General features: G+C 47.9%; 3 protein-coding genes; 1 reads left to right on the top strand and 2 right to left on the bottom strand.

The window, feature by feature from the left end:
• Positions 1–4,711: 4,711 nt before the first annotated feature.
• Positions 4,712–7,025, bottom strand: GSTUM_00005082001 (uncharacterized protein). XM_002837056.2 has 4 exons: positions 6,960–7,025; positions 6,473–6,764; positions 6,202–6,363; positions 4,712–6,135 (listed from the first exon to the last, which is right to left on the bottom strand). Exons 2-4 carry the CDS (start codon positions 6,579–6,581, stop codon positions 4,904–4,906), a joined length of 1,503 nt encoding a protein of 500 aa, XP_002837102.1. The 5' UTR covers positions 6,582–6,764; positions 6,960–7,025; the 3' UTR covers positions 4,712–4,903.
• A 190-nt stretch (positions 7,026–7,215) lies between these two features.
• On the top strand, positions 7,216–7,944 carry GSTUM_00005081001 (uncharacterized protein). XM_002837055.2 has 3 exons: positions 7,216–7,357; positions 7,418–7,538; positions 7,607–7,944. Exons 1-3 carry the CDS (start codon positions 7,260–7,262, stop codon positions 7,676–7,678), a joined length of 291 nt encoding a protein of 96 aa, XP_002837101.1. The 5' UTR covers positions 7,216–7,259; the 3' UTR covers positions 7,679–7,944.
• Positions 7,945–8,025: 81 nt separating this feature from the next.
• Positions 8,026–10,900, bottom strand: GSTUM_00005080001 (uncharacterized protein; the record flags this gene model as incomplete). XM_002837054.2 has 2 exons in its annotated part: positions 8,026–10,613; positions 10,673–10,900. The coding sequence occupies 2 exons, from the start codon at positions 10,898–10,900 to the stop codon at positions 8,181–8,183; spliced, it is 2,661 nt and encodes an 886-aa protein (XP_002837100.1). The 3' UTR covers positions 8,026–8,180.
• Positions 10,901–14,274: the final 3,374 nt, after the last annotated feature.

The raw sequence follows: 14,274 nt of genomic DNA, 5'->3' as shown, positions 1-14,274 counted from the left end.
AGGGAATAGGTTTTTTGGCATAACTGCAAAGAATAGGAGGCATAGTTTATTGAAAAAAAGAATTGAGCAGAATGGTTTCTTCTTGGTTGACTTAGAGCAATTTTTTTAGGTACTGTTGAGAATGCAGGGTGATGAAGAGGGGTTGTTTGCTACCAATTGTTGAATCGCAGTTAATTTTGTCAACGCACAATAGAGTGACAGCCGAAGTAAAGGTAGCAGTAGAAGTAGAAATGACAGAAGAAGTAGAGGTGATAGGAGAAAAGAGATACGCGATTGTGGGAATTCAGGCTCTCACGAGGTTCCAGATTTTGGTGCAGGGGAAAGTTCAATTATGAGTCACATGCTTGCTAGGATGATTTTTGTGGGATCAAATCGCAGTCACACCTGCTCATTGACAGTGGTACCTCACCTATATGGCGGCCACATCAACTGGTCCACTGTATTACCACTACCCACCCTGAGCTCCACTCTCGCAAAGTCAATCATTACATACATGTTCCCTCCCCTAACCTCTGAATATCAGCCTCTACAGTGAACCTAGTCACTTGAAATGTCTGCAATCACTCTAAAGAAATCTGCAAATTTTACAATAAAGAATAAACTCTCAGTATCTCACATCACTTAAACATCAGCCTTCAGCGTGGCATCTAACCTAACAACTCTAAAAGTTCCGGAAACCTGGAGGCCAGAGATAGGTCAAAATCTATGGACTCGAAAATACATCAAGGCCATGGAATATCTAGAACAGTGTGCAGTGCAAAGGCAGGAGAAAATTATGCCTCTATGCTAGCCCATGAGGAATATATTGTTATCAACCTTTACAACTTTTCCCAAGACGCTATCACTGCTGTGCTCTCAAATCCTCATATTAGGAACTCATACACCAAAGCCAGGGAGTGGCAAGAGATGAGAAATAGGCTTAAGATATGGGAAAAGGAATTGTCAGTTATAGAAGGCAAATTGGACCAAATGTTCATTAGAATACGGACTACATGGCATTTGCAAAAGGTTACCTATCTTATGCTTTGTGGAATTGCCGTCGCTTTGTCCAATTGTATGCTACTTCCCCAAATCCATAAAATGTCTAAAGTGTAATCTACTAACACCTATCAGGCGTAAAACTTATCGAACTCCCATGGTCCTATAGAGATGTTTTGGGGGATATAGCAGAGACCATAACTACTTTGGTACCAGAGATAAAAGACGACCTTGAACTCCCGTACAAATATTATTACACCAATACTGGAGACATGGCAGACGACATAAAAATGATGGCCAAATCTAGAGTTGATACCCTCTTTGAGATCCTTCCACACGCAAAAGCAATTCTATCAGACTGTCCCAAACAGTTCCAACAACTGTACACAGAGCAGAGAAGCATAGCTAAGTCTGGACAAGAGAAACCAGCAGCACATATGAGTTTCTTTAAAACAAGTATCCGCAATAAATTTTCCCTTCTCCCTCATGATCTGGTATTGCGACTAGCTGAGCTGAATTGTGAGCGTTTGCTTAAAATTCAAGATTTGAAGTTACAACACTCAAAGTACAGAAGACCGATTAACTTCCCAAGTAGGAAAAAAATTCTAAGCCCCTACCGAACCCCCTACTAATTAAAAATTACCCAGGACCAGAATCATTCACTTCCGCTAGTGGAGTTTCAAGCACCGATAACGGCGGAATCCAAAATACAATCCCAGTTTCTGCAACACCCAAGTCACTAGTAACAGTGCATGAAAGCATCAACGAAAGAGTACCACTGAGTGAAAGGCCATCCAAAAATCCGTTCCTAGAAACCACCTTTCATTGCTCCATATGCTATACAGAGTTGAAAGGCATACAATCCGGCTACATGTGGAAGTGAGAACTCCTATCAATAACTTCTACTTAAAACTAGCTAACATTTCAGGAAACACATATTGGAACATCTCCGACCATATAACTGCTTATCCACTAGCTGTAACTGCTCCGAGTCAAATATTACATTTGATTCAACTGATTCCTGGCTTTCTTATGAATTTCAACATCACCATCCTGAGAAAGTAGTTCAGTTTGTTTGCCAAAAGCCCTGTCCGAAAACTCTCAAGAAAAGAAGTGATATGGTATGCCATGTTGCTAAAAACCATCTTGTGAGGGCTTTTTCTGTTTCAGAGGTTAGGGAGTTGGTAGATATGCGAAAGAAAGCTGTGGCTCTGGACAAAGGAATTTGTCCATTTTGTCAAGATGAGATCGAAGAGACAAAGTCTTCCATCGGGAGTCATATTGGCTCTCATCTGGATGAGGTTGCCTTAATGGTCTTACCGCTTGATATTGATATCTTAAGCCAGATTATCGATCGATCGGCGAACCCCCACAATCCTCAAATTGACCCTATTGGGACTGACACAAAACCCGGAGTTCCCATTTCTCAACCTCACCCCACTCTTGACAAATTGTGCCACCTTATCAAAGGTTGCGAAAATTCTCTAACCCTAGTGTCAAATCAGTTAGAGCACCAGTTGCATATTTTAAGTCAACAAGTTAACGAAAAAAGCGGTCCGGAGAACTCCAATCTAAATACTAAGGACCTTAAACAAACAACAAATCCAGACAACCCCGAACTATCGACGATGCATGCCCAACCAATACCCATTCCTAAAAGCCCCATCCCCATTACCGGCGAGCCTGGAACTACAAATGGTTCTGGAAGGTCCACATCACATTCGGAGGAGCCGGGAACCGCCATTAGTCAAGAAGGGTCAACATCACATTAGGGGAAGCCTGAACCAGTACCCAATCCCAAGAATACCAAAAAATCTACCAGTGAGCCAGGGCCTCTAACCTGTCCCGAAAAATCCATTCCTGAAAGCTCCATCTCCATTGCCGGCGAGCCTGGAACCGCCAATAGTCAGGAAAGGTCCACATCACATTCGGAGGAACCCGGAACCGCCAATAGTCAAGAAGAGTCAACATCACATTCGGAGGAGCCTGAACCAACACCCAATCCTGAGAACACCAAAAAATCTACCATTGAGCCAGGGCCACCAACCTGTCCCGAAAAACCCATTCCTGAAAGCCCCATCTCCATTGCCGGCGAGCCTGGAACCGCCAATAGTCAGGAAAGGTCTACATCACATTCGGAGGAACCTGAACCAACACCTAACCCTGAGAACACCAAAAAATCTACCGGCGAGCCAGGGCCTCCAACCTGTCCCGAAAAACCCATTCCTGAAAGCTCCATCTCCATTGCCGGCGAGCCTAGAACCGCCAATAGTCAGGAAAGTTCCACATCACATTCGGAGGAGCATGAACAAGCATCCAATCCTGAGAACACCAAAAAATCTACCGGTGAGCCAGGGCCACCAACCCGTCCCGAAAATCCTAAACCAAATAGTAGTTAACCCCGATAGACCCCAATCAATGGCGAACACGAAACACCGACGCACACACTCTAGAGGGAATCAGACTCCATGGATTGGTCTGATACAGTATAGGCTGGAGCCGGGGGAATTCTTGTACTTTCTGGCGGCTTTGGCGGAAGGGCAGGCTTGTATTAGCTGTATCAGCATGATTTTTTAGCTACATTGAAGAATGAATTAAGGCAATTCTTAGGAAACGTCTTACTCAACCCGTTAGAATATGGAATGGGGTGTCATCTGACTTGGTATCTATTTTGCGCTTCCTACTCTTCTCTTGCATGTTAAACAAATGTAGCACAAGCTTATTTTCCTTTTGCGTTCTCTATCCATCTTATTCTTGAGTCTTCTTTTTGTCTTTTTTTTGAACTCCGGTAACCAATTTTTTGCAGAACCGGGAGAGCAGGACGTAGCCTCTAGTCTAACAATTTTCTTAAATCTCTTTTTTGCTCAGCAATGTGTTGTCCGTCTATGCTGGTAATCAGTATCACCAAAAGTGTTTCTCCACCTAGAATAAGACGCTACACTTAGAAAACCTGTACCGATCTGAGCGCCATGCTTAGCGATGATGGATAGCATAATTAAGCACCCCTAAATTCAAGCCCGTCCCCTGAGAAAGAAATATGCGATGTGAGAGCACTGGCATTCACACAGAATGTCGGGAAGCATAAGAAAAAACCCTACATTACGGCCCCTCCTACTGCCACTTTCCATAGCCACCATGTAGTACTGTAATGTTAGAAGGGGGAGGGATCACAGAAGGAGTAAATATCATAGGAAGATGAAACGTTTCGCTTGAATTCTCAAGAACGCCCCCCCAAAAAAAAAAAACCCAGTCTATATATGTATGATATGCGATTATATCATCGTGTAATTGGGACGGCTTCCCGGGCATTATCCGTTTTATAGCCCTCTGGCTTTTACGGCAAGGCTCTCGACCGGTCAGCAGTACAGAAGCCGTTGGGGCGGGGGAAAGCGGGGGTTAAGGGCACAGGAAGCGTGGAACCGACTTAGGAGTTGATTCGAACGAGTTCGCTTCACTTACAATTAACACCCAGTATGATACTAGGTAGCAAGGGTAAGTCGAGCGACACCATTAACATCTCTTATGATCACATAAATGGCTTTTGAAAAATTTCCCAAAACACCCCCCGCAAAACGATGGCATGTCAAATACCATTACCATGCGTTTTGAAATGACAAACAGCTCAGATGACATGTTCCAAACAGCCCCTTACTTCTTTCCTTCTACCCGCTTGTTCAGCGTTAGTTCGTGACAGTTACGAAAATTGATTGTATCACGAAGCATGATGCCAGGGTTTTTCTTAGGCGTCCATGACTTTCCATAACACCCTCACTTTGACGAAGACAGGCCTAAACTTGGAGATGCTTAATTATGTTATACATCGCCGCAAAGTACGGCGCATGGATAGATACAGGTTTTCTAAGCCCATTGCCCCACTCGAAGCGGAAAAACATAGCGAGTGATAACACATGACGCGAACTCCACTTTACTCTCCCTCCTCCTTCGTACCCCGCACCCCATCGCCTAGATTGACCGCCCCCCTCAAGCCCCCGAACGCCAACACATCAGCAATCCTCTCGGCCCCTGCGAAGACCATAACCAATCGATCAATACCGATCCCCCACCCACCAGTCGGGGGCAAGCCCCACTCGAGTGCCTGGCAATAGGCCTCATCGACCACCCCCTCCCCGTCCTCCCCGCGCTCAATAACATCCTCGTCCTTCCACCCGGCCTGCATGACGAACTTGCGCCTCTGCTCCGTCGGAGAGTTCTCCTCTTCGTAGGCATTTACCAGCTCCTTCCCGTCCACGAACAGCTCCACGCGCGAGGACACGCGCTGGCCGTGCAATAGGCTGGTTTTCGATAGCGGCGAGAGGGTTTCGGGGTGGTTTGTTATGAACGTTGGCTTCATGCATTGCGGCTCCAGGTATTCCGAGGAGAGTTTCTGGAGGAGGCGCGGGATTGTTGTCATTGGGGGTGTGGGGAGGGAGAGTGTCTTGAAGAGGGAGAGCAGTTCCAGCGTCACTGCTTCGGTGTTCCCATGCAGGACGGGCAATTTGTGTCCCATGGATGCTTCCAGCGCCGGGATGAACTCGAGTCTTTGGAAGGGTGCCGTGAAGTCTGTTTCTATCTCTGGGATGTCTTTTAGCTTTCTCGCTTTCAACTCCGAGACCTTCCGTGCCATGCCCGAGAGTAGCTCCTCCGTCGTATTGATGATATCTTCCAGTCCCGCGTACGCTTGGTAGAACTCGCACGTGGTGAACTCGGGATTGTGCGTGTTGTCGACTCCCTCGTTGCGGAATTGCGTGCCTATTTCAAAGACACGGTCTAGGCCGCCAATGACGAGGCGCTTCAGCCATAGCTCTGGCGCAATACGCAAGGCCAGTTGCTTCCCACGGCAGACACTCGTGGCCTCTGTTAGGAAGGGCTTTGCTACCGCGCCGCCGAAAGTATCCGACAGTATTGGCGTCTGGACTTCTACGAAGTCTCGTGAGATGAAGAAGTCGCGGATGTGCTGGATGATGTGGGAGCGAAGTCTGAGAATTTGTCCGGCCACAGGCCGGACCATTAGGTCCACATGCCGATTCCGGAGGCGTGTTTCCAGATCCAGAATTGTTTGTGGCGGGACGTGGAGGGAGGGAGCTAGAATCTGTAGATGCGCTGTTGCAAAGATAGTGAGCTCCCCGGCCTTGGTACGGCCTGGATAGCCCGTCACACCTGTTCCATACAATTCCGTCAGTCCATATAAACAATAATCACGTTAGCGAATGGACAAAGACTAACTAACGACATCCCCAATCCTCGTCAGCATCGAGATCCTCCTGAATTCCCCCTTCTCCCCGCCCACCCTCGCGCAGTTAACCACAACCTGAATCTTCTCCCCATCCTGGACGAGATCGTAAAAGATCAATTTCGAGCTCACTTCCCGGTAATTCTTGATCCTGCCTTCGCCGCGTAAGGGGAAACTCAATCTCATTATTACAATAGACAATAAATACAAGTACAAAATCCCTCCCCCAACGTGTTGATGGCGGTGGTGGTGGTGAAAACACACCTCTTATGGTAACCAATTTATCAATAGAAACACTCTCATCGCCACCGCCGCATCCCGCAACGATGTGCTCATACTCCCTACATATCTCGACTACGCTCTTTACGTTCATGCCCTGGTTGTAGATATGCGGGTAGAGGGGCACATCGCTATCCTGGAGGTTTCTTCGACGCGCTGAAGGTTGGAGGTCCGGTCTTAAGGCAGCTAAGGAGCGCTTGAAGCGCTGGGTTATCCGGGGAGTAAATTGTCTCCTGGTGAGGGTTAAGCAGAGGAGGGGGGGCCTCGAAATAAACATCTAATAATCATTAGCAATTGGTCCCTTCAATAAGGTCAATAACGATGAAGGGCAGAGGAGGAATCAGAGAGAAGATTTGCATCGTAAAGTCACACACTAGCCTCAAAGCCAGCATCATTCGCAACGGTTCTTAAATTCATCTCATCATTTTCCAGGACAGGTTCTAGCAACAGTAGGAGCAAACTTAAAATATACCTTTGTTCAAATAGGCACCCCCACTTTGTTCTTCCTTTTGGAGAGGGGACGCTTTTGTGGTCGTTGTCGCTCGTGTGATGAGAATGAAAAAGGAAAAAGGCGAAGAAGCGGCCCCCCAAAAATTACGCTAGATGTTTCCCGGTTCTGTGGCTTGACACCCCTATCCCAACCCGGCAGGCAAAACCCCACCACCGCCACAGATGAGCCGCCCTCATCATCAAAACTCCATAGCTTCAACACCTCTCCCATTATCGCCAGCAGTACCAGCGAAACAAAAAGACCTCCTCAACCACAACCATAATGTCGTTCCTAGGATTCGGCAAGCCCCAACCAACTTTAGCCGAGAAGATGACCGCGGCGGAACAAGAACTCGAGATGATTACTGATATGTTCAATAGGTTTTACCCCCCTCTCTCCTCCTAAGAAATATATTTTCTCACAGCAATTCCAATACACAGGCTCACCCGATCATGCCACAACAAATGCATTCCAACCGATTACAAAGAGGCGGACCTGAACAAGGGCGAGTCGGTCTGCCTCGATCGCTGCGTTTCCAAGTTCTTCGACGTCAACATCAAGGTTCTATCCCACTCCCACAATATTACACCATCCAAGTCCAGCTAATCGAGGCCGGGTGCTGGTGATAGGTCAGTGAAGCGATGCAGAGCCAGAGCCAGGCCATGCGAGGTGCCCAGGGCGGTGGTGGGCTCGGTGCTTAAGTTGTTTACTTTCCTCCCCAGCGAGACTAGATGGTATACTGTACATTGCAAAGTAATGGGGATGCCGTGAATGGAAAGGATTGGAAAGGAAGGTGTGCGTCACAACTTGGGCCGGGGTGGAGTCTTTTTCCTTTTCCTTTCCCTTTTTCTTTCTATTATCTATACACCTTATCGTACATCACCCTTCTCACGATCTTGGAATAATTAGTCTAGCGTTTGGAAAGCAGAGCAAATGTGTTGCAGCAACTGCTTCAATTTTTCAAATACCTCCGTGTTCGAACTACCTACCCACGCTCAAATGGAGTAGCAATACACAAAAAAAGAAAGAAAGAGTGCCCGCTTCAACACGTTTTCTACCGCCACAACCATCTCCCCCACCCCCCTTTCAAGTTATTAATAAATGTATCAGTACAAAAATGCGACAAAAACAGAAACTCCCACCGCGCCTGGAGAACAATCGACTCCTCATATCACACAAAAGAAAATTCTATGTTTCCTTCAGCTACCTCCTCCTGATCCCAAACACAACCGCAAGTAACCATTCCCCCCAACCCCGCTCGATAGCCTCCCCGAGCCCTAAGGCTCTCTCCTCAACTTCCTCGACATTTCTTCCGAAGCCATCCACTGCATCCTCCACATCTGCCATTTGGCCTCGCACGCTGCCCAATTCATATTGCAGTCTGGCGCCTAAGGCTTCTACCTCTCTCACCGCCGCCTTCAGGTCCATTGTTTGGCGATCAATCATATCCCTTGTTGCCTCTCCCATTGAGTTTACCACCTCTGATCCCCGACGTAAGTCACCCTCGAGCCTGCCGGCACCAGAGTCCAGATAAGCAAAGATGTTCTCAAGCGTAGTCAACCTACGATCTGTCCATTCTGAAATACGGTCGTCCGCAAGTAAGGTTTGGAGGTTCAGAGCATGACGAGAGAGGGTATCTAGCGTCAAATCGCTTTCGTCCTGTACGTCGTCATCGAGAGAAGGCAGCAGCCCAATATCTAATACCGCCTCCTCTGCGACTGAGAAACTCAGCCTTCTTGGCCAATATTCCTCGTGCCTGACTTCGTGGCACTTCTTCAGATACTCGGAAAAGCTCTTGTTTCTCTTTCTCCCACACTCTAGTATCCTACCTTCGTCGTAATCTATCCATTGACGTCCCGGCAAGTTTGCGTCCACAAATTCCTCCCCATCGTCATCCCCCTCAGCATCCATTACTTCTCTATACACGCTCGCCGCGGCGCTGTGATTTCCGGTTGCAACACCGCCATCCCCTGACACGACGCTCAAGAAGTTGATATTCCCAGTACTACCGGCAGGGCTATCGGTATGAAAAGGTAACTTTAAGAACGAGGTGACAGGATGCTCGCTCGGTCCTTTGTGCTCCCTCTCATTCCGCTCTGATTCCTTGAGGCCAGATAGAGGTGTTGTTGTCCCAGTATGTTCCGTTGAATCTTCGTAGACGCCGAAATCCTTTGCATATGATCGTCCGTGATGCCCACGCCCCCTAACATAATCGGCACCAGCTGAAGCAACATCTTTCATGCCCTTCATCCGTCCGGACATACCCTTAAAAACAGTCTTTCTCAAGTCTGAAACGTCTCTCCCCTCACTCTCTTTTTCCTTTAGCCCAGGGCTTGTCACAGAACCCCCACCACTGCTACCAAGCGAGCTATTTGTCGGATTGCTCACTACATGGTAGCCAGTAGCAGTAAATTCTCCGGAATGTCGAATCATGCCCTCATTTTCGCTAATGCTCCCTCCACCAACGCTATTTCTTCTGCTCATGCTAACTGCTGCGGGCGGAGTCTGAGTGCCTGCACTCCCGCCAACCCCACCTCCAGTAGCAGATTGGCTCTTTCGCGGCTTCCCTCGCCAGAGGTATTTGCATCGCTCGCCACTCAAGTGCGAAGCAAACTTCTCTATGTCTACCGTTTCGACGCTGGTCCCCTCTACTTTCGCAGAACTGCTACCAACAGCCCTTCCACCAAGGTCAACGACAGTACTTTTAATAGCCCTCGGGACGGCAAAGATGTCTCCTGATGATGCCCCACTCCCATTCTTCATAGCAGCTTTCTGTAGTTTATCCATAGTCTCCCTATCTAGTCTCCTAGTCCTGGGTATCCTTTGCTGTCGTTGGAAATGATATATCGCCTTCTTTAACTGTGGCAAATCAAAAGCATCTTTGGGTACCGGAGCACCGAAAGATGAAAGTCTATTCCTCGCACCTAGTACCATGCCCAGTAATGCGGCAACCGTCGTGGGTCCAAGTGTCCCATCACTCGGCTCGATATTGTAAAACTCCGTACCAAATTCTGTCCACCAATCATATATCCCTCTCTCGGTGATGTCACACAGCAGCCCATCCGCATACTCCGGCTTCAATTTTTCAAATAAAGTCAACGCAATCTGGCATAACCGGACAAGCTCCATAACAGAAGTGTAAAGTGGAATTTTATCCGAGGTTCTATAAAGCTGATGAAATTTGGTCTGACTAGCGTCCGCAGGCATACTCAAGCTCAAGGCGGACCTCCCCGAGCATCCCATTCTCTTCAAATCTTCATTGACAATAAAGTCTTCCCTATGCAGCCTCGCATCTCCATCGGGGACCGGAATGACGGTTAACGCGCTCGGAAATGTTGATAGGTTCGTCACCATAAGCTTCCCATACGGGGTTTCCTTTGGTCGGGCATGGAACTTTGTGACAGCTCTGAAATATACGCGTAACCGCGGCGACCACTGGGCCTCATCACGAGGTATATTGAGAACGCCGATTGTAATAACATGGTTTGGATCCCCAGTATAGGTAGAGATGACAAAGGTAGGGTGAATACGGGAGCAAGCCCATTGTTCGACAAAGTAAACCTCGTGGCCGGGAAGCGTGCGGTGACGATGAACAACGGTAGTGCAAGTCTCCTCTTCCAAGTAGCGAAAAGCTACCTTTTTTCTGATGTTAGCATCGTGAAGGAAGCTCTAGAGAGCTTCACGGGCAATCTTACCGGATCACAGAGAACAAATAATTGTCTATCCGCGGGTAAAGTGTCGACGTAACCTCCCCCTATCCCTTCCACTACTTCCACCCCGGAGCCTCCACCCCCCCCAGGACCGAAAGATCCACCCAAGGGGGTGAAGGCTCCAGAGGTCTTCCGAGGCGGGGTTTGCGACTGGACATTGTATGGAAGTGGGGAGGTGGCAGTGGAGTTGGTAGGCACAGGGACAGTAGGCATGGTCCACAGCACCCTATCAGTCAACGTCGGTTCAACAGATGTTTAGTCACACTTGCTGTAGATGAAACGCAGCGTCGTTCAAGATCGGGTTCGAGGGCAGGAGGAGGGGTTAGCGAGTTCATCGGGGATCCCAAGAATTGCGAGAAGCCTAAGCCAGGGGGTTGTGTTTGTCGATGGGACGTGGACAGTTAGTCGAGATGGCACCAGCATTAGTATGATGCAGTTCACATTTCGCCACAAAGCAGAGCCGCAAGAGAGACGAAAGAAAGAAAGAAAAACACCCCCGCTAAACGAGATCAAATATCACGTTTGGCCGCTCGTTTCTCTCTTCTTCCACGGAATTTCTTCCTTCTGCCGTGGAATCCAGGCGTTGGTGTAAACCGCACTCAAACATGAACAGAAGGCGCTCACGATCTATCCCTTCACGTGAAAACTATAAAACATTGAATACCGTTCCAGTGCAAAAGAGGTGTGAGACACAGGAAAAACCCTGATCGATCCATTCAGATGGATCGCCGACTCCTTGCCTTGCTTTGGCATCTTTGCGAGCGAACAAGCAACCTTGTCTAGACTTAGCAGGGGTGTGTGATCAGGAGCAAGTATTCGCCGTTCAGAATGCATGACGTCCCGTGGTTAACTCAATGGGACATTACAGCATAACCGCTGCTCATTCCAGTTTCTTATTGGTTCACCCTCGCCTGAACGGCGGCCTTGTTGTTCGCATGAGTCACGTACTCGAGTATCCCATACGATAAATTTAACTGTTATCGGGGCTTGAGAGGCTAACCGCTAATATGATATTAGGAATTGAAGCCTAGTGCGTATGGAGTATCTACAGTACTCGAGTAGGGTAGGTACATACAGTACAAGTACTCGAGTATGAAGTTTTGTTCACGTCCCTTGCATATCCTGTCTGACGATTCGGTACCGGTATTCTACAACTCTACCGGGATCTGTCCTTGGATAAACCCTGGGCCAAGGATTCCGTAGCGGAATCATTCTATCAGATGAGGTCCACTCCAGATTAATAGGGCTATCGGAAAATTAACTCGAGATACCATATCGTACTAAGATAAAGCCATAGCTCCCCCCAAAAAAGCACCCACCGTTCCAACACCCTATCCCAAAATCCACTCCACAAACTTAGCATCCGATCCGCAGTTCCTAAAACTGCGTGCTCAATCGGAAAGTCAATGAAAACCCCCAACGCAAGGAGCACAATCCAGGACCTATTTAAGCTCAGCTTCGACGCCCCAATGCATGCAAGCATCTTGAGAGAGGATAGAATCGGCCAAAGGCCGAGAGGCCCGGGTGAGCTTTAGGGAGGCCGAGCTCTAGCTTCCCGTTCCGCACCGTAGTCCACGCCGATACTAGATGGTTTAGCCGTGGCATCGCGTATCACGGCAACAAAGGGAACAATACGCCATGTCAATTATTGATCCTTTTTCCAGAAGAGAAAAGAAAAGAAAGAAAGCAAGGTAATTCCTCCCTGAGCAATTGCTAGTCTTATGCGGCCCTTATTCTATGCATGTAACCATGTTGTACATAGTAATGAGTCCCCCTCACCAGATAATAATATTATTATTATAGTTTTAATGGCCATTAAGAGCAATCTACCCACCCCAACAACCACCCACCCCCTTCGAAAATCCGGGGATTCTCGAACAGTAGAACTCACACCATCAATGTATCCCTCGATAACCTCCCACAGCCACTTTTCCCCAACTACGTGTTTCCACCAAAAGAAATTAAATTTGGAAGACACTCAGACGAGTGACAAAGTATGATTGTATAAATCAAGAATAGAATTAGCAATTCCAGATGCAAGAGTAAGAAAAATCTCCAAAGAATCTCTCAGTTATGAGCCACATGGACAAAGTGCCTTTTCCAAGCACGAACCTCGAAGTTTCCAACTAAGTAGTGGATTCTTGACGCGCTATCCTATAGAACCCAGAGCTCAAAAAAAAAAAAAAAAAAAAAAAAAAAAACCAATATCCCAATCTACACCATAGTTACGGCGATCCGAGTGCGCCTGTCCTAGCGGAGAATCCTTCCCCCCAGTAAGCCCGCTGTTTCCCACCGTGAAATTAGCATCTTTAAATGATTATACCCCTCCTCTAAGATAAAATATTGCTTCGAAAAACCACCAGCCTATTAGGAATACTAAAGAGAATAACTTAGTGGTTTTTTTTTTGAAGTAATTACAGGTCTTGATAGTGAGATATAATCAATTGACGAGTTGTTGCCTGGCGCACGTTTTGGATTGCACGAACCATACAAAACCATGCACTAAAAACCGGGACTCAGCCGGCGATGCATAACCCGGTTTGCTTCGTATACGCGGTATTCGAATTCTAATGGGGAGAGTGCAGAAAGGGGATCTAGACTACTTGTACACAAAACCTACTCCGCTTCAGGTACGATCGGGACAGGTGCCTGGGGTCTCCGGGTTTTTGTTTCAACCGGGATGTTTGAAGGATATAGGTGGGTCTGGTATCGTACTGCGTGTATCGTAAGCTCAAGTTCCTCCGCTTATTCACCTTGACGTTTCAGTGTGGTCATCTGCACTCACTCGTTTCCTCTTTTTCTTTTTTTTATCATACCTCCTTGGGCATTTTGGGAAGGTGAGCACGTGAGCTCGCGCACGCATTATGGCGATATTTACAGTTCGAAATGCAGAGTCTGGGCATACCCTCCCGAACCATCCAGAGTCCTTGCGGCGGATTCGAAGCCTGGGCCCTCTACAGTACCGGTAATCTTCTAGATTGCCTTTGTCTCTGACAATGCTGTCATGCCACCACTTGCATAGCGGCGCAGCCGCAGCAGGGTACGGTACCGGTAGTTACAGTGCAGTAAAGTTAAATTAAATTAAGAAACATCATCAACGGCGACCCCAGAACTCCCCAGCACCTCCGTCGCCATCGCCATCCCCATCCGCACCGGAACTCCTGAGTATCAGTGTCAACACAGCCGCGGGGGGGGGGGTACAATACGGTATAATACCGCGCGATGCGACACAAAACACCACAACCCCCCGTATGTACTGTACTAGTACAGTACTCCGGCCCAAGCAGGCAAGAAAACGAACGAACAAGCGAGCAGACACTGGGCCAGGCCAACCAACCAATCCACCGACGTCCCATCCATCCATCCATCCATCCATCCATAATCGCCCCCCCAAAATTCACCGGAAAAAGGAGCAAAATGAGCCCTACAGCCCACCCCCCGCGAGCGAGCCCACATTGCGCTACTGCAACTGCACATTCTAAGCAAGCTTGTTGCGAAAATAGCGACAAACCCTTCAACCCAATGGCGATGCACCGCTTCCATCGAGCTAGCTAGCTAGCTGGCTAGTAAGCGGTGGCAAGGACGGA

This window comes from Tuber melanosporum (assembly GCF_000151645.1).
Source record: "Tuber melanosporum whole genome shotgun sequence assembly, scaffold_17, strain Mel28".
Taxonomy (NCBI): domain Eukaryota; kingdom Fungi; phylum Ascomycota; class Pezizomycetes; order Pezizales; family Tuberaceae; genus Tuber; species Tuber melanosporum.
This window is presented reverse-complemented; position numbering and strand designations above follow the sequence as displayed.

What these genes read in the sequence shown, in the direction of transcription:
- GSTUM_00005082001 (XM_002837056.2), bottom strand. Translation starts at nt 6,581, where the DNA reads ATGAACGTAAAGAGCGTAGTCGAGATATGTAGGGAGTATGAGCACATC. An exon ending in TAAATTGGTTACCATAAGAG is followed by an intron (nt 6,364 to 6,472) that starts GTGTGTTTTCAC and finishes TACGCGGCGAAG; the next exon opens with GCAGGATCAAGAATTACCGG. An exon ending in GAGGATTGGGGATGTCGTTA is followed by an intron (nt 6,136 to 6,201) that starts GTTAGTCTTTGT and finishes TGTATGGAACAG; the next exon opens with GTGTGACGGGCTATCCAGGC.
- GSTUM_00005081001 (XM_002837055.2), top strand. Translation starts at nt 7,260, where the DNA reads ATGTCGTTCCTAGGATTCGGCAAGCCCCAACCAACTTTAGCCGAGAAG. An exon ending in ATTACTGATATGTTCAATAG is followed by an intron (nt 7,358 to 7,417) that starts GTTTTACCCCCC and finishes TCCAATACACAG; the next exon opens with GCTCACCCGATCATGCCACA. An exon ending in TCTTCGACGTCAACATCAAG is followed by an intron (nt 7,539 to 7,606) that starts GTTCTATCCCAC and finishes TGCTGGTGATAG; the next exon opens with GTCAGTGAAGCGATGCAGAG.